The following is a 20,076-nucleotide window of genomic DNA, read 5'->3' on the forward strand; positions in this document are numbered from 1 at the left end:
CTTTCCCCACTATGCTATCCACAAAACGACTTGCAAAACGGCTTTTTACACCATGAACTGACAAACTATTCTAAGGCTTGCATGTTTACGCAAACTGAATTAGAATAACAAAAATAGCGCGTTGCGAGGCTGGTGCTGCAGTAATAACGCACTTTTGCAACGGGGCAACTGATTCAAAAGAAAGTTGTGCCTTTAAAGCAAAACAACTTTGTTGCAAAACCATCGAAGGAGATTGTCAAAATAAGCGAAGCTAACTTTGGAGGCCGAGACAATGAAAATATACAAGTCAAATAAAAGAACGCAAAGACAAGCACAGTATGGTAAACATACTGTGCTTGTCTCTGTGTACATACCATGCTCGTCTGTGTTATTTTTTTTATACTTTCGTCTAGTTGAAGTGCCGTCGTTTTGTGCGTCTGTTGCACGTCTGCACTTTGCAGTCGAGCGCAGACGCGACAGAGAGGCGCGCGGATTCGCGTGAACTTGCGTCTCGCTTTTGTCGAGTAGAGAAGTGTTAGGCAACACGGGACACCGGGCGCGTCCTTTCTGTCACCAGCCTGGGGCATCTGTCGCAACCTGGGGTGATCCCGAAGGTGGTGCGAACAGATGGTGCCCTCGACGGCTCCCTACTCGTAACGGAAACTATTCTCGAAGGCTGTGCATTTGCTGGTAGCATGCGCCGGAAGCGATTGTTGGAACTAGAAAAAAATCTCATGGCCCGCCACGTCTCAGACGTGACCTACGTCGCATTGCCTTTAAAAGCATTCACTACCACTACAGGCAAGGATAGTAGAAACTGAAACTCAGTCACTTTTATAAGGAAATTGTTGCTGCACGACGCAGGTGCCAAGCATCTCAAAGCTCAGGCGTACACTACTTTGATTGGACTGAGCTACAGTGCTGCATGGGACGCCTGCGGCGTCGAAGAGAACATGGAACATTTATTGTGCCAATATTATCGATCTGAATCAGAACGACAAACATAATCTATCGCATTGCGACGACCAGACGATCGGCCGTTGTCTGTGCAGGTGCTGTTTGAAAACCGTCCCCTTCGCTCGTCGGCCCACAAAGCTGTAAAGGTACTTTCGTTTTTCTTGAGGGCGACTGGCCTATGTGAACGACTTTGACTCACTCAGGCCCTCCGTCTGCGTGCGCGAGCTCCCCGCATCCTTTCCTCCCCCTCCCCTCACTCTATCTCATCTTTCTATTCCCTCTCTCGCGTACCCCTGAGTAGGGTAGCCAACAAGGCGCATTTCTGGTTAACATCCCTGCCTTCTCTCTTTATTTCCTCCTTCTCACCAAAGCACAAATGGTATGATTTTAATATTTTCTGTTGCGTGCAAGCGTCTGTTCACTAACGCATAAAGCATCGGTCTGCTACGCTGACAGGAGCCAGGGGCGTTGTCAAACTCAGCCATATTGTCAGATTTTGTAAGTCAACAGTCTGCAACCAATAACAGAGGATGTAAAAATCCTCTGGGCCTAACAGAGCTTACAAGGTGGCGAATTCGATAACATAGTGGAGTTCTATTCCAGCATAGAAACACACCGTTCGACGTGCAATGGCTCGGTCGAAATTTAGTGTTATGTTACATTTTCTCCTAAAGCTTACCACTGTATTGTAAAATATTTGACAAGTCGAAAAATAAAATCTACTTCGAACATACACTGAAATTAAAGGCAAGGAACTTCGCTTGAGAACGCTACTGGAGGCAGAGGGAGAGAGCATTGCCGCTTGTAGTGAAGCTCGCCTTATAGAGGCATGGTAACAGGTCAGCAAATTTCTTCCATCTCCTCCAATAAGATTGATTTCCGCAAGCCGCGTCTTAGATGGCGTTTTTACAGCTTCCAGTGTATAATCTAAATTTTTTAGGACGCTTAAGCTTCGCCTTTAAGAGTGGAAAGTGATAGCATTCATAGATCCCTGACTGCTTCGCACGCTTCTCGGCAACTGCTGCTTATGTAACCACAATGTTTACCAGAAAACGCTGGCGGCGAACCCTATGCACGAAGGGCGAGCTTTCTCGCAGAAACGCGGCCTCTTGAGTCGGCCGCGGATTCGCAGAGGAGGCAAGCGCCATCTGGATGGTGTTGCAAGGAACCGCGCGCACCGCTCTGTGAATGGTAGAAACGCTGAAAAGGGAGTTTGTGCTTCAGTTTCCGCGTAACATAATTATGTTACGTATATTACGTAATTACGGCATGTATATTTTCGGAATAAAATCCGACGCTATCGTGTCTGTAAATCATGTGTAAGTGGTTCGGAATGGGTGTTTCGATCACAAGACGGCCGGCGCTGGACGCTGAACGCCGACGCCTGATTTTCTGGGACACAGGGCTCTTGACACTATCGCGTTAAAATTTGTGGTAGGGCCTGTTGAGAGGCCCTTTAAAATAATATGGATATGACAAAGTAAGCCACAGCGAGTTTGACAAATTTTTATTGAACGTCACGGTATACACATCTCGTTCACAGTAACATTTCATCTCCAACATTTTCTGCTTCGTCATTCACGCACAAAACGTAGGTCGCGTGGTTCTCCTATGGAGTTCCACGCATACCAAATGTCACGCTTCTTCAGAACCTTAACTGAGGTTATTAGTGAGCACGTTGAGGGCACATAGTGCGAGTACAAGGGTTTGTTTTTTATTGTTAATACACAACGACCATTCACGAGTATGCGTGATAGGGTTACGTGGTTGCGAATTGTAGCGACTGCTGATTAGATAAGAGCTCCAGGTATGCGCGGCTTTCCCGTCCAAACCAGTGACTTCGCCTGTTCGTGCCTAAACATTGAATTTTGCGCCGATGTGGCATTTTACGGTGAACGCACTTTCAAAATGCTAGTTTGGTGATGCATTCGTCACGCTTCTTTCTCGAAAACCTTGCGCTCTTCTTGCTTAGCATCGCCGCAGAAGATACTAACTTATATATTAACTTGAACAAGAAGACAACGTAGCCACGTGCTATACTTAAACTGCATCACCGCAAAATCCCCAGCTTTGCCTGAAATTTCTGCCAGAACGTGTCGCCGGTTTTTGAAACAGGGGGAGAGCCTTGTATATCTGGTGCTTCTATTTACGAAACATTCTGTATATTCAATGCCCTGAACAGTATGTTCATATGCAACTATCTGTAGAAGAAACCACACGCCCCGCCTTAAGCTTCAACACTGTCAATAGCATCCACGGCTTTTTCATTCTTATCTTGACAGCTTATCATGTCGAAGCACGCGCGCGTGTGTGTGCGTGTGAGTGTGCGCATGTGTGTCTGTGTGTGCCGTTTTGCTCTGTGCTATCAGTTGCATGCGCTCAGCGCGAAATGGCTAAGCATTCGCAAACATTGCCTTAGGTTACAAACAGTGGCAATAACGCTTAGCAAACACCAATTATGCTGGACATGTAGGCACACACGCTAGCCAAACACATGGCACCATCCTTACAAATATTTGTAAGTTCTATCACAAGACAGAGTGCTTATATAAGACAGAAGATAGGGACAGTCGATTGCGCTAACCAAAAATAAATCGTGGAGACTGTACAAGAGGACGTACTTTTTTTTTCCTGTTACTAAAAATGGGTGCAAGGTAATTTTTTTGCAGGGAGACGCAAATGGATGTTGCAGGTTATAAATACCCAGAGATCGCCACAGTGGCAATCTGCCGTTTGCTTTCCCAAAGAGTATTGTTCAAGCTTGGGCAATCTGCTTCATCTCAATTAATAACAAGAAGCTTTATTTCATGAAGATATCACACAACTGACTACAGCGTTATCGTGGAGGGTGTGCACTAAACAGTGATCCAAACCAAGTGGTCAGTTTTACAAAACGACGCATAAGCGAAATCTGGTGTTGAGAAACAGCGGGAGGTTGCACGCACCGGTCATCTAAACGGCTGAAATATTTCTCGGTCTGATTTCTCGCGGGTGCGGCAGCTGGCGTGATACATTCTCGCCTTGGAGCTAACAGTGAGGACAATATTTTACTCAGCCACTGGAGAATGCAGAATAACTGACGTTTCTTTTGTTGTTTTTCTTTCCTGCTGCAAGTTTCAATCAGTAGTCGAACTTCTCGAGCAAGACGATGGTAATTTCGGTTTATCGGGACGTGGTCGCGATAACAATGTCAACGGAATTCTTTTTAATTGTTGTCATCGATAACACTCCGTGCACGTAACTTCAACGCCAACAAGAAAGTCTGCAAACCAATAATTGCATTTTTCCAATGTTCATCATCAAAATAAGACATGAATTAAAGCACCTGTCTACGCTAATTATTGTTTACCTAGAGCCGCGTGTGCAATTGGTGAACGAAGGATTGGCAGTTATAAACAGCAGACCTATACGTTTGCTTTGCGGGTAGTCTTTGATGCATTAAAATTCCTTACAGATACAAAAAAAAAAACTGCGATTGCTCTGTTAACGAAACAGTGGTCACCACTAACAACAAAAAAAAGCTCGAAATTGAAGCGTGACTTCTTCTGTGGTTCGCGTGTAAAGCTACACAAACAATCCGTAGGCATGCGCAGTGAGTTTTCGGAACGAGACTCAGGAAAACAAGCTTCAACGATGAGGTCACAAATGGGTGTTGTGTGATGTACAGTTTGCAATATAGGGTGATACTGGAAACATTGCCTCGCTGAAGATGTGTTCCTCTTTGCAAACGTCTCAGTCAACAATAAAGTCGCAATAATCGCGGTAGTCTTTATATTTACCACGGCATGAACTAAGTAAGGGCCCTTGTTTCATCAGACATAGTTACGGAAAACAGTGCATTGAGGTTGGCTCTAAAGTTTGGCGTCACAGAAAGCATTCACGACCATGCAAGCACTTCTTTCACATACGAACACTTTAGCTAACATTCGCTTATAGCGAACCACCTCGAGGATAAGAGGTACGTGAGTACACGCAATCATGCCTTCAAAATGCGAGGGTTCATCAGGAAGTTGTGGCAAGACCTGACGTCGAAAGAAGACATGCGGCTTACTATCGCAACCGACGTCATCATGGGCGGTTATGCAACGACTATCGGAAATTCACGTCGAAAATTAACGCGGAAGTACAGTCATAGCACCCTGGAAGATGGACTCACCGTGATATTCGGCCCGAATAGCCTTTCGAACGAGTATATCATCATACGTGCCAACAGCAAGTCGTCATGTGCTGGGACAACGTGAAGTCAAGTGTTAAGGTGGCCACTTCAGCCTGAACCGAACCGCAAGGTCATGGTACTTGAACCGCTCCTAATAGCACAAAGCATGTGCACTGGTACCTGGCATGCCACCTGGTCCACCTGCCATAGAATCTTATGAGAATGCTCCCAAGTAAGCGGCGATGACTTTTGACGTCACCGTTTTTGTAATGCCGGGCTTGGAAATAGAAATTTTGGGCCTAGTAGCATGATGTAATAAATGGGAGTTCACGGGTATTGTGCATCTGGAGGCATATCAGGAGCACACAGAGGAGAGGGTCCCGTGTTGAGCCGACTTATTGATGGAGAGAAATTGCGGAGGGCATGGCTATACGGCAAGTTGGATGTCGAAGGCTGGCGACGGGCCGTAATGCTTCTTCCTATTTTACTTTCTACACCCATGCGGCAACTACATGGATTTGTCGAATCTCTGCGCTTGCGTCTCTATGCTTAGGATAGGTTAGGAATAAACTTTATTTCTCCAACGGTTATTGATTCTTCTCAATGTATTATTACACTTTAGCTGCCTTCTTCGGACTACATTTTCTCACAATCCTGATATAGTTTTTTTAAGCCAGCACGAGGGCGATCAGACTTTGCGCACGCGCACAATCATCGCGAATCGGTTCATTTAAAATGCGATGTTTCCTTCATTACGATCCATTTCCGAAACCACAGCGCCGCCTGAAGGCAACAGAACGAAGCTTACGCGTATCAGATTAGTACCCAGCATTCCCGCGCTGGCTCAAGCACCCTGCCTTCAGCTCTCCTGCAGCGCTGGGTTCCCTTCCAGTAATTTTGTGTCGGATACTCCATGGTTGCACCAGCGAGCACGCCGCTGTACTGCCTGGCCAATACAGTGCCGCTCCTTCGCGCATCGACTATTCTTGGGCCAGTCCGGTACAAGGCGGTGCGTCGTATAGAAAAACACCCGTCCAAAATACAGCCTATGTTCCAGCAACACTGCATCCTTAGGCTTCGACAGCCGGGCGCCTAATTCCGCGATAGTTGAAGTCCTAGACGATGGACTACGCAGTCTCAGTCCCGCGTTATCATTGCGCGCTGTAGTACAACTAGCGCGGAGAACCACGAGGAAATACGGACGATGAGCAAAATGACAACAAAGTAAAAGCGTAAGCTAATGTATCGACAAGTGTACTTGCCTTTTTCAAGGCGAAAGATGCTTACCTCGGCACAGTATCTATAGGTAGGGTTCTTCCAAAGAGGAGAGTGGGTAAAGCGGACGAGTGAGGAAATAACCGAAGGTGTGTGAGCGGAGAGGGTGTAGAATTGAGAATAAAGGAGTGCTGTGGCACAAGGCCGCTTTTACATTGTTCTCAATTTGCTCATCGTGCTGAATTTCCATTTCCCGCGTTCCCCGTGTTTTCGGAGGAAATACAGAGCTATTCAAATTGTGCTTTCAATTTCGGCGCTGTAAGTTCACAACGCAACAGTTGGAAGTTATGGAAATCTGACCCATAGCATTCCACCGTAGCAGACTCTCAACGGGCCTATGGGATATATTGAGAAAGGATCTCGCAAAGCCCTGTGCCAAGGCTGGCACAAACATACGCGTATCACATCAGGCAAAGGTTTTTTCGGATTCGGGAACCGCCGATAACGATTCCGACTAAATTTTTCGTACAAAGAAAAAAATATGCGCCAGCTTTGTCGAATCGAAACTCACGGCTTCCTTGGCGAGTTCTCGGGAAATACATTCTCATTGGCACTAAGTGAGGCGTACGGTCAAGACTTGAGCGTTTTCCACACTACAAAAAGGCATGTCAGGTGCCAGCTCTGCGGTGTGCTGTACACAGCCGGCATCGTGACCCAAATGTGTGACGGCCAATTTACGGACTCTTCCGTCTTGAAATGAACTAATGTCCATAGCCAGAATTGAACTTGCCAGTCGAGCTAGCTCGCAGAGGTGCTTCAAGGAATGGTCAGTGCGAACACATTAATAGAGGTGCAGCAAAAATATGCGGACAGTGTCCTGTTGGATATCTAGTGTTTTATCTGGAAGACGTTCCTCACTACATGGAGTACGAAGTCATTACATACTTACTTGTTTCTTGTTTATCAGCAGGGAATATGTGAACAAGCTGCTTTCCGACTACCAGCGCGCTTTTAAATAATTGTTGGGTAGTGCGTTTAAACTAGACTATTTTTTCTTCTGAACAGTTTGTTAAATATGACGTCACAGCAGAGATACAGCCGCAAATGTCTTGGAACAGATTATCTGAAAGCAGCATGAAATCGCAATTACTTTTCACAAATACCTCTTTCTTTTTCCCTCCTCACAGTCACATGCTCATCATGAGCAACGTAGCTTTCTCACCGAAGAGGTTATCGTGTGGGTGCCTGTTAGAACTATGAAAACTGTGTAGCACATTACGTCACAACGAGTATAGAGGCATTTGTTCACATATATAGATACTAGTGGGCGGTCTTTCATTTTTTTTTAGCAAGGCGTGTGGTGCCGCTGTGCTGAGGGGAGATCTACTATAGATCCAGAAACGTTTACCTAAATTTCCTTGACGATCACATCACAAAAGGTACAGAGTTACACGCCCTGATGCAGCACATTGATAAACAGATGGGGTGTCAACTGCAACCCATTATTATAGAACTAGATACGTGTTGGCGAGGTATTTCTTTCTCGACAAGGCATGTGGTGGGGCACCGAAGCTTCGGAAAGAAGCTACCGGCGGTCTTGGTTACAACGTCTTCGGTCGACTGAAAAGGCGATGTGTAGCGTACGTCGACTTGAAAGCCACCACAGCGGCATTAGTCTCACGTGCAAGTTTCACGTAGTGAAACAGGTCGCGGAATTTCTGTGAACGGTAGGCACTCGAGACCGCATTGCACACGTCTCAGAACGGCAAGCTTCAGCGAAGTTAAACTGGTTGAGTGAGCGGTTCAATAGAAAAGTGAGCCGTCATTGCATTTCGCGAGTGATGACGACTGAATGAGAAAAAAAATGAATGCTGGCTCGTGCCTAAAGCCGTGACCTGTGTTGGAGCTAGGTGTGTCCAAGTAAACCGTATAGACCCCTCGCGCCTGCTACAGGGCACTCCGACGCTTTCATTTGTAAATGACAACATTGAAAACGACAAGCGTTCACGCCAGCTCGTTCGTCTGAACGTTACGTGCGAGGGAATGTTCGTGATCGGGAATGTTCGTGCTTCTAATCTCAATCGCGAGCATGGCGAGTCGTACGAAGCATGTGCACGTGGACATTTTCAGATCTGGCACGCTGCTGGCTCGATAAACGCGCCATCGAAGATGTCGTGGCGAATGTTGATTGCGTCCCTCAATTTTTTTTTCTTCCACCACTCGCAACGCCCTGCCGTATGGCGTTGTTGCCAACTTTGCAAAGTTTCAGTCCATGGTGCCTATCGACCGCAGTTTGTAGCCCTTCGAGGCGGCAGCCATCTTTTGCCGGGAACTGTGGTAACTGGCCGAAAGAGCAAAAGTACAACCGCAGAAGACTCTGAGCCTGTTCTTAACGCCTACTTACATTCAGCGTTAGGTCTTCCATGGCATTGTCGCCGGCTGCGCCGTCTTCAAACTGGCACCAGAGCGCTGGCTGCCGGTAACAGGTTCAGGTCTACGGAGCAGAATACGTTACTCTCGCACAACTGTTTAAAGAAAGCAGTCTAAATCTCGACCCCAGTCACCAGCTCTTGGCGAAGCCTACGCTGGGCCCACACTACCTTGATAGCCGCAAGGCCTGTTTACTCCGATTCATGACGTCACGCCACCTGGCCCGAAATTTCCATTGACGAGACTGGCGTGATGACAGCGGTGACGTAAAAATCGCTGTTGCCTACTCGGGAGCATCCCCATTAGATTTTATGGCAGTCGGGCCAAGTAATATGACGTCGTGGATCGGAGTGAAAAGGCCTTGTGCTGTCTAGGTGGTGTTGGCTGGGCTGCCAGCTTGATGGCGGGGCAGTTGACGACAAAGACATGGAGAGCGAGCACTTGCAGCAAGCATGCGATAATAACAGGCTGAGCGTTATCGCAGTTGTCTTTTTTTTTTTCGTCTGGTCCCCCAGTCACCAGTAAGATGGCTGGCTCCTAGAAATGCTGAAATATGTGGTCTGTATGACAAAGCTGAATATTCTATTACACCGTAGTATGAATATTTGTCATTTAGGCTTTCTTTGGCTTCAGAGCACTGACGTGACACAGTAGCGACTTTTATAAATTTCCAACCCCTCAGCCCTGCCGTGGACCTTGTTCACTAAGAGCTCGCGACCTGTTGGTCGCATTTGTAGAATGCTGGACAATGACAACGCTGTTCGCCTAATTTGCACTGAGAAGAGGAAATGATGTCATCTCCTGCAAAAAAACGTGAGCCAATGATTGTTGAATCTTCACAGTGTCAGCTTTCGATACGCTGTACTACAGTGTTCTAGTACACTATAGTTTTACGCAAGACGCTTTTCGAAGTTTTTAGAAATGCGCATTTCCACGCTAGAAGTATGTGGTGTGCTCGCATACCGTTCACACCACGGATGTTCGCGATGTTCTGACACACGCCGCCTTGTTTTTGCCTCAGCCTTGAAAAACAACGTAACTAATCTAGCGACGTGTGGTACCGCACATAGTTTTCTACAAGGGAGATGTTCTGCACGGCACCTCGGTGCAAATGCTTATTTTTGTCACAAAAGCATTCATACACGTCGCATGGAGCGATTGCGGGCTTTGTTCTTTTCTTTATGCCAAAGTCAAATCTTTAGGCAATCAAAGAGCACAACGCCCCGAAAAAATACTTTTTTTCTTCAATCAGTGCAAACTTCCACAGGCGCAAAAGCTCCCACCCGTTGAAATGCCGGGTATTCTATTGTTATAATTAAGTACGACAAAGTAGGATGTTCGGTTACTCGTAGCCTGCAAACAACGGTATTTGATCTACAGAGCACACGGTTGTCGTCTGCCTGTGCGGTCATGGGTGCAAGGGTCTCGGCATTGGTTACTGCGTTGCCACCTCGTCGTGAGCCATTGTCGTCTGCCGTCCGTCTGAGTGTTTCAGTAGCGGGTGACGTCAGTGCCGCAGCAGCAGCGCCGCCTGGCGCCGTCCCTTGCGACTGCTGGAGGGGCGGCGCCCGCCCGCAGCAGTCACAAGAGCCGTTCGAGCTCCTGCGACTTGGGTCCCGGCTCGAGACCATCCGAGTCGGTGTCTTCCTCGGACGACTCCTCGTCTTCGTCGTCCTCTTCATCGTCCAGGTCATCATCGTCGTCCAGGTCGACGTCGCAGGTCCGACCACCACGGTGCTGCCGCTTTGCGGGTGCCCTGGGAACAAAACGTGGGGGACGAGATTGCTATATTTGACATCCCATGGACAAGAGGGATGCACTTGTACAAAAAAAGGAAAGTTTACGAAATAACGCGAGTGCCAATTATATGAAGTTATTCATGATAAATACACAATGTGCCAAACAAAAAATGCTTCCTTCACTCCATTTTCCACCTTTCTGTGTGCAGCTCACGGATTGCAGGGAGGGCTGGGTCGGCTAAGCCCCTCTTCTCTTGCAGAACCTTTCTTTTTATTATCATTATTATTGACACCTTCCTGTCATTTGGTCGCATGGGCTAAGCGGCTTTGTCGTGGTACAGACACGACAGGCGGCTTACCATATTTTCCCTATAGCCCGTTAAGAATTTCTAGTACTGGCATGCTTTGCAGCAGGGGGGGGGGCACAGGCAAAATCATCCTGCAATCGTTCTGTTGAATCGCGTTCTCAATATGTACGTACCACTAGGACCCGTAAGATTCAAACGAGACTCGCTTAGTTCGTACCAATTCTCCCGGGAGGTTCGAGCTATAGCGACTTGGAGAGAGAAAAAGCGTAAATGAAAGGCAGGGAGGGCAACCGCGACTGAGCACGTGGTCGGCTACCCTGCACTAGGGAATGAGGGAAAAAGGGGAGGAAAATATTAATAGACTGAGAAAAAGTCGTGCATCGATGTCGTTGACCTATCCGCTGTGGTGGCGAGTGGCTTTGGCGCTGCGTCGTTGAGCCCGAGGGTGCGGGATCAAATCCCGGCTACAGCGGCTGCATTTACGTAGGGACGAAACGTAAAAAAATGTCGATGTACTGTGCACTGGGCGCACGTTAAAAAGTTCAAGGTGGTGGAGAATAATACCGAGCGCCCCACTACAGTGCGCCTCGTAGCCATATCGTGATTTTGGCACGTAAAACACCGAAATTCCTTCCTTATTTAATGTCACTGACGTAGTGAAAGTTATCTGTTCTGTACTACAAATGGTCGCTAAGTCCGGTTGCCTTCATAAATCGCGTCAGCGAGTTTGATGCCTTGTACAGCTCTGATATGCGATGCCATGGTCCCGAAATCTTCACCAACGAGAAATGTCTTCTTTCTAGCCTGTTTAGAGCTAACTATACGCATTGCTTGAAGCCTGAAAAATCAATAAACCAGGACACCCCGCACATTTTATGTGTCGCACCGGTAATGAGCTTTCCTTTTTCTTTTTGTCGGGATGAGGGGGAAGGTTGACGCGTGAGAAATTACATTTCTTCGGCTACGTGGGGAGCTGATGGTAACAAGCACGTCATTCGGATTCCGTGGAGCGTTACTCGGAACGAGCAGAAGTACAGAAGAAAGCGTCCGAGACGACAAGTCGGGAGGAAAACCAGATCTTTCAGGTTAGATCAGAGAAGCCAACATCCCGGTGTTGTCCGCGATGATAACACAAAGCCGTGTCATACAATGCCGTGCCCCAACATAACTGCGAACGGTAGACAGCCGGATAATTCTCGGGTCCCATCAAATTAAGTGGCGACCACGTGGCTCTTCTTCTAATCGGTCATATTTCCTTGCTTTCTATATCTTGCTTTCTTCTTGGCCAGTTTGGCCAGTTTGTACAACTCGTCAATACAAACAATGCGTTTTTTTTGTTTCTTTTTACCCACAACAAATGGCAGAGTAGTCAAGGGTAATGGCAACAATGATACAACGAGACAAAAGAGTGCTCAACTTTGACATATACAAGGGCAATGGAGAAAGCAAATGTGTCACGATGATGTGACTTCTTCGCCGATAAGAAAAGAAAAATACAGTGTGTACTTTAGACATCTTCAATGTAGTACAAAATACCTTTTTGTGCAAGTTTTTAACAAGGCTAATTTCTCCGTAGTAACTTGCAATGCTACATCGGAACAAGGCAAGCGTTATATTTATGAAAAGACCCACCCTTAAGAAAGAGACATATTTGGTATGCGACATTATGGCGGTGCGAATGTTTTATTAGCAGTTATCGGCTACAAATTACCGAATGAAGCAGAACATATTAGGATAGTGTGAGACAGCTGGTACTTACTAATACTGATAATAGTACTTACTACTATTGTCTCTGACACTTGTTCACTAATAATAAATGCTTAAATTGTCAAATGATGACAACATGAGGTGTTAGAGAAACTTAGCACTCCGCCAATGAGCACTTCTCGCAAAAGTGCTTAACAGCCATTATAGAAAGAAAGGAACAACGCAAAGCAGAATGCTCATGCAGTTTATGCGACCTGACACTACTCAATCAACCAGTTCGTACCAATAATGCCCTCCGCCAGCAACTTAACTCGCAGCACCTTAAGAACTGCATTGTTGTAAGGTCGGATGCATGATGAGTATATCGCTTTATGTATTCCCCATCGAGATTTCTATTAGGTGTTCAGAAAAGCTACCGGACTGCTCAGGTTACACCGACTGAGATGTGTGGGCAACTATATTGTACCTACACTATATATGTAAACCTATATGCTATGCCCTCTGCTCGAGAGTCTGGGATGCTCGACGAGTTCTCCCCATATCGGCCGCTCGGCGACGTTGGTTGGCGACATCGGGCGTCAGTGACTATTTCGAGCCGTTCTGACTATTACGTCGGACGAAGTTACTGTGCTCGGTTGCTGGTTTTCTTCTGGTGCTGCAGTTTTTCTCTATTTACCTTATTTTCGTGCATCAGTAACAGGCAACGACGTTTGTGCTGAACCCTGAAGTCTTCTACTCTGCTGGGAGATCCTCCCCGCGGAGCTTGCCATGGAAGATATGGTCTTGGACACGTCCCGCGGTCAGCATAGACCACCCGCGGCTCGGAAGCGGCTCAGTTCGGCAGTAGGATCCGACGCTACTGATTCCGAGCTTTCTGACTCAAGATCTGAAGATTCGGATGCTTTCATACCTGTCAAGCACCGCCGTCCACGACGGACGTCACCCGCATCGTCCTCAAGTGAAGGGACTGTCATATACAACACCATCAAGACTACAACAGTAGCTTTCATTCCCGTCGACGCGATGGTAAGCCTGAATGCTATCCCTCGACAGAAACTTAATGATTTCTTCTTCAAACTTGCCCCTGGCCTAATCCAAGAGGTTCGCGTGAACCCCTGGAAAAATGTCATTGCTGTTGACACAACTGATGACAAGATGGTGCAAACTCTACTTGGTTTGTCTGAAATCTGTGGGGTCCACACTCGTCCCTACATACCACAGGGTACAAATATAGCAGCTGGTGTCGTATCTGATGCGGACTTGGATCTCAAAGACGACGTCTTTAAGAACATGATCGTTTGCACGCCACCATGCAAAATAATTAGCGTTCGAAGGCTAGGCTCGTCAAAGTGTATGAAGATACTTTTCGCCTCTGGAAAGCTGCCTAGTCATATAAAGGCTGGACTTGTGCGCTATCCTGTTCGACCTTTCGTACCACGGCCTTTGCAATGCCATAAATGTTTTAAGATTGGTCATGTTCAGGGCTTTTGCACCAGAGATTTGGTCTGTGCCAAATGCGGTGGGAATCACCCTGTAGATTCCTGTGAAAGTCAGGCATATCGGTGCCCTAACTGTAATGGTGAACATTTGGCAACAGATAAAGGATGTCCCTCATTGAAGAATGAACTAAAGGCACTAAAAGAGAAAGCCAAAAAGAAGGCAGCAGGAGATGAAAGCTCCCGTCGCCGTAGTGCTGCCCCAGCGACTGGAAAGGCAGCGCGTTCAAAGAGTGACAAAGACACAACGCATCGGAAAGTAGGGGGGCGGAACTTCTGCCTCTCAGACACATCGTGGCCAGCGCTTCCATCGAAACCGTCGGAACAAGTATCTACAAAGACTTCGACCACGGTGGAAAGCACTGCAAACACATTACCTAAACAGGTATCAGCCAACGACGATGTGCAACTTGTCAATCTTCTAAAGATGCTTGTCAACGTCATCAGATCTCTAATCGCCGGTCGCCAGACACCAGCAGCGTCAGCAGCAGAGAAACTTTTGGAGGCACTCGTTCCTGTCCTCGACGGCCTTCGCTAGACGTTTTACCGGAAACAATTCCAACAGTTGTCAGCAGCCTCGCCCCTTTGTGCTGCAATGGAATGTCAGGTCGATGCGACCGCGGCACGCGGATTTAGTCCTTCGACTCATCGCTATGAAGACTCCACCAGACGTTATAGCGCTTCAGGAAACTAACGTAAGGAAAGACGAATATCGATTGCCAGACTCGATGCGCGGAACCAGCTTGTGGCTCTTTCCAGTGCGTGGAGGAGGCGCATACGCGCAATGCTTCAAAAGCATCAGTGTACGTTCGTGCTGACTTGGACTTCGCGGTTATTGACACAGACGGCATCTGTGACGATGAGTTTGAGTGTGTAGCTGTTACTGTGAGCCTCAGAGGTGTGTGTACGACGGTGGCAAGCATATACAACAGGCCTACACGTTCTTCCGATACCTCGCTACTTCAGAGCTTATTGTCTCGGTGTGGGGCATCGTTTGTGTTATGCGGAGATTTTAATGCCCACCATCCACGATGGTGTAGCCGTCCCCAAGACAATCGTGGGACAGAGATTAACGAGATCATTATCAAGAATGATCTCCAATTACTGAATGACGGTTCACCTACATATATAGGTAGAGGAAAGGAGCATTCCACTATAGACCTTGCGATATCAACGAGAGATGTGTGCTTAGCCTGGTCATGTGAAGCCGACCCGTGGGGCTCAGATCACCTACCCATTTGGTTAACACCAACACATACTGCGGGTCGCCAGGATGTCGTTTATACAGTGACTAACTGGGACAAGTTCCGACAGCTGATCTCAGAGGCACCATCTCAAGACAGCCTATTTAAACTTATGAGTGAGTGCTTACGAAAAGCTACAGTACAACGACGACGGAGTATCGGCAAACCAAATCCCGATCTAAAGCTTTTGCGGCTCCGCGCATGTCGACGGCGCGCTTATAGACGGGCACAGCGCTCTAAACGACGCACCGACTGGACTATATACAATCGCATTGATGCAGCCATACGGCGGCATACGAAACAGCTTCGTCGAAAGAGCTGGGAAGCTTTGTGTAGTTCGTTGCACACTGGAAGTGGTTTTGGAAATGTATGGCGCATACTGAAGGCTCTCCGCACTCCTCAAATCTGCAAGAATCCTACGGCTGCATTGAGCATAGCGACTGACCAGTCACCAAAAGTAATAGCGGAGGCATTCGCAGACATTTTCGTCTCTTCTGCATCCAGTGACACCACAATTAGCGACCTTCGTTCTTTGACAAGTCACAGCACCATAACCGCTTCCTATGGTCCAGCCTGCCAGATGGATGAGGCAGATTTCACTCTTGAGGAGCTGCGACACGCGCTGAGCCTCTCCAAACGCCGCACTGCTCCAGGCGAAGATGGTGTGACGTACCAAGCATTGCGGAACGTTGATAAGAGTTTCCATGACCGTATATTGGACGAGTATAATGAAGTATGGAGAGCCGGTGTAATCCCTGCTGAATGGAAATCGTCCGTGGTAATACCAATTTTAAAGCCCGGGCGTCCTGCGAGGCACCTTAAGTCCTACCGACCAATATCCCTAACTTCAAATGTCATCAAATTAATGGAGCGAATGGTCTTGTTTCGTTTAGATGTCAGGCTAGAGGAGCTGAATTTTTTCCCTGATGTCATGAGTGGCTTTCGGCGTCGCCGTTCGGCTCTGGACAGCATATCAGACCTTGTCTCAGCACTCGAATTTGCTAAAGAAAACAAGCACTCTGCCTACATGCTCTTCCTAGACATACAGCAAGCTTTCGATTCAGTTCCGCATAAGGCGATTATTTTCGCTCTTGCAACCGCGGGAATTTCGGGTCGTCTGCTACAATTTGTGCATAATTTTCTATCGGAGCGCCGTATGAAAGTGCGTGTCGGAGGAGTAACTAGTGAATACCGAAATGTGAAGTGCGGTGTGCCACAGGGCAGCGTATTATCGCCGCTTTTGTTTAACACCGTACTCGCCGCACTTCCAAGTCGTTTGCCTCGGGACACTGATTTCCCTGTGAGCATAGCTGTCTACGCAGATGACATTGCTCTGTGGATAAGCGGCCCTTCGCACCTTGGTCCGCGGCTTCGTGCAAGCTTGCAAAGAGCTCTCAACGCTACTTCGGAGTATTTGGGTGAAGTTGGCCTGCTCATATCACCTGCTAAGTCGGCTGCAATAGCATATCACCCTAAACAACGCGCTCGTCGAACGATGAGCCGACTGTATCTTGACGAAACGCCTATAAACTGGGTGCGACAACACCGTTATTTGGGGTTAATTGTGGATGATCGCATCTCTTGGCGTCCTGCCGTTAAATCTGTACGACGCAAATCGCACTCCCTCCTTAAGTATGTGGCCGCCTTGACTGCTCGAGGTGCTGGCTGCGACCAAACAACGGCTCTTCAGGTGTACCAGTCATCTGTACTCTCAAGCATGCTGTACGTATTACCAATTTTGAACATACCACATAGTTTGATGTCCCAACTGGAGCGAGATCATCGCGTTGCCCTTCGACTAATGCTTGGATTACCTCGTGAGGCGCAATCTATTGCATTACTCACTGAAGCGCATCAGTTACCCCTGAGGCTGCAAGCAGATCAGAGAGCTCTGTATCATATTGAGCGTCTGCACCGCGCATCGAATGGTCAATCGCTCCTTGATCGTCTCATTAACCGCCCGTTATCTCGAATGGGAAAAATGGCGGCTATATTTATGAATATCACTACCATTTCTGAACATGCTGCTTCAGATACGTCTCCGCCTCCAAGAGGTATCACGAAACAGGTACTTCCCATTTACCTCAAAATCCCTGACATGCACAAAAAGTCTGATATGGCTGTTTCGGCAATATTCCAATTGGCTCAGTCTCACATGTTCGAAAAGTTTCCAGATTATCTTCAAGTTTTCACAGATGCGTCTGTACACAACGACGGTCAAGGCGCCTCTGCAGCTTTTTTCTGCCCTTCAACTAAAGTACGACGTATATTTCAAATACCTCATCCAGCTTCGTCAACAACTGCAGAACTAGCAGCGATTAATGTTGCATTGAAATACGTGCAAGAGGAGTTAACTACACCGAAAGTTGTCATCTTTACGGACTCCCGTGCTGCCCTTAGCAGGTTACAACGCAGTGAGCTTGATTGCCCACTTGTGCGCAGCATTACTGACTCTGCGAGCAAAATTACATCACGTGAGGTATCTGTCGTCGCTCAATGGATACCTTCACACGTAGGAATCGCCGGAAATGAAGAAGCTGATCAGCTCGCTTCAAGTTGCGCTCATAACAACTGTGACTGCCCAGAAATTCTGTGCAAGCTTGATGACGCTCGTCTCCTGATACGTCGCCACCTACTTAAGCAGCATCCAGATCAGCGTGTCGCAAATGGAACGTTCCCGCCCCGTGTTCGTGGTCGAGGCTTGCCTCGTCGCGCTAGAGCACAACTGCTCAAGCTGAGGGTTGGTTGCGTGAACGTGCACGAACGTTTATACAGACAAGGGCGTGTGGCAAGTCCATTCTGTGCGTCTTGTGGCTGCTACGAGACACTTCAGCACCTGATATTTGAGTGTCCCGCTTTCAGTGCGCAGCGCATGTCGCTAGTGAGAAACTATCACCTCCTTGGCCTGCGGTGTGCGACACTCGAGGAATGCTTATACCCCAGTGGTTGTGCATCTAAACGTGATCAGGCCCATCGCGCCCTACTAACCTTTCTAGAGCTAACTAACTTAAGTTCACGTTTGTAGCGTGAACGTTCAACATTCTGTAGTAGCGTGACCTTCAGTGACCGGCCCTACTGTGTGTGATCTGTACTGTGTCCTAACGCTTCTTCCTTCGAAGATGGGAATTGGCGGGTTCAAACACCTTGTAGTGTATATTGTGAACCGACTACCAGTGAAACGGTGATTGCGTGCAGCTATACTTGGCGTCTCATCGTGGAGCGCACAATTAGCCGCGTGGCAAACTAGCCATGGATGTGATTGATAATTGTGGAGGCTGTTCGATGCGGCGTCACTTTAATTCCGGCTGCAGAGTCGAAACTCGGCGGAACAACGTGCTAGTGTACTGTGTTCTACTTTAGTCTTTAGATTTGCCCTGTTGCTCTTCCTTTCCTCTTTCCTCCCTTCCTTCCTATCTTCCATTTCTGTGTTGCTGTCACCTCCCTTCAGAAGAGTAGGCAGGCGTTGTGCCCCTTCCGGTGGCAGTTGCCAGCCTGCTCCTCGCCTTCCCTTTCCTGTTAACTGTATATATGTGTATATGTGTTCAAAACAAATAATAATAATAATATTACGTCACTTGACTTCCTACGCTGCGGCAGCGTCTTCCACGGATCTGACGGACCGTTATTCCAAACAGCGTAAGCTTACGGAATTTCGCCGAACAAACGGCGTGGCTTTCGAACCAATCAACGCCACCTCGGTGCCCTTTCCAGCCTCCCCGTTGCTCCTCCTCCAGCCAATCGGCAAAGGTCCAACGCCCTCTCCACTCCGGCGGCACTTTTCCTCGCACAGCTCGCACTCTGCCTCCTCTCCACAATACCTAAATGGGAGACGGGCTTTTGCCGACATACCCCGACGGCGAAGCACCGCCGCTTTTCCTGTAGAATGCTTCGGGCAACAAAAGGTTGCGAATATGTGAGCGTTTCGGCGTTCACAACAACCTTAGCAAACGGGAATAGCCGACATTTCTGCTGACATTAAGAGGAGGAAAAAAATGTACTTGGCCAGGACGTGTAAAGCACACTGCAGATAACCGGCGGTCCGTATCTTAGGGCGGACTTACGAATGTCCTCACGGCTTTCCGCGCGCTTTCCGCACGCATGCCCGAAACTGGCACACCGCTGCCGCGGATAGAGCGTAAGTCGACCCTTACTCAGAGTTACAGAATTAGGCGGCAAGAAATTCCAGTCAAGGATGGCAGAAATCTAGGCGGTGTGATGACGACATTACAAAGCTTGCTGGCATATGACGCTGTCAGCTTGCGCCAAGACCGGCGAATAGTTGGAGATCTCTTTCAGAGTGATTTGTCTAGCGGAATAGACAGACATCTATACAGGCTAGCGGCGAACTAAGAACCAGCTCACTTGGGTCGGGACGGCTGCCTCTCCTCGTCGTCCGACCAGTGCTCCAGGGACTCCCTGTGGTGCTCGAGGGCCAGGAGGGAGGGGAACAGTGCCTCGCACACGGGGCAGCCGAAGTGGTGCTTGCGCTGCTGGTGCTGGGACAGGCGCCGGCCCGACGCGAAAGAGCGCTCGCACACGCTGCACGTCAGGCACTCGTCCTCGTCCTCTGCTCGCGCGGAGACGACAGATAAAGACGCAATTAGGATTATTGATTGATTAAGTGATAGATGAATTAACTGAACAATTCATTCATTCCTACATTCATCAATCGCTAAACCTTAAAACTTTTTCCACAAGGATATTTCTATAGAGCAATATATTTCGGAGATCCAACCATACTGAGATCAGGAAACTATAATTTGTTGATTGAATTATTACCTTAATGACTGCGTTGACTTATTTATGCACCGGCCATTCAAATTTAACCCATGAAGCAATTCGTAT

The 20,076-nt window shown here is 47.8% G+C and overlaps 1 protein-coding gene across 2 annotated transcripts in view; it reads right to left on the reverse strand.

Moving 5' to 3' along the window:
• Nucleotides 1-2,432: 2,432 nt before the first annotated feature.
• Nucleotides 2,433-20,076, reverse strand: part of LOC142589699 (uncharacterized) — a 224,779-nt gene continuing 207,135 nt past the window's right edge. For both annotated transcript variants that reach the window (XM_075701245.1, XM_075701246.1), the window contains exons 3-4: nt 19,594-19,798; nt 2,433-10,493 (exon numbers count right to left, since the gene is read on the reverse strand). In XM_075701245.1, coding sequence (XP_075557360.1) covers nt 10,319-10,493; nt 19,594-19,798 — 380 coding nt within the window. In that variant the 3' untranslated portion in view covers nt 2,433-10,318. The remainder of the gene's footprint in view (nt 10,494-19,593; nt 19,799-20,076) is intronic.

Source organism: Dermacentor variabilis, chromosome 8 (assembly GCF_050947875.1).
Source record: "Dermacentor variabilis isolate Ectoservices chromosome 8, ASM5094787v1, whole genome shotgun sequence".
NCBI lineage: Eukaryota > Metazoa > Arthropoda > Arachnida > Ixodida > Ixodidae > Dermacentor > Dermacentor variabilis.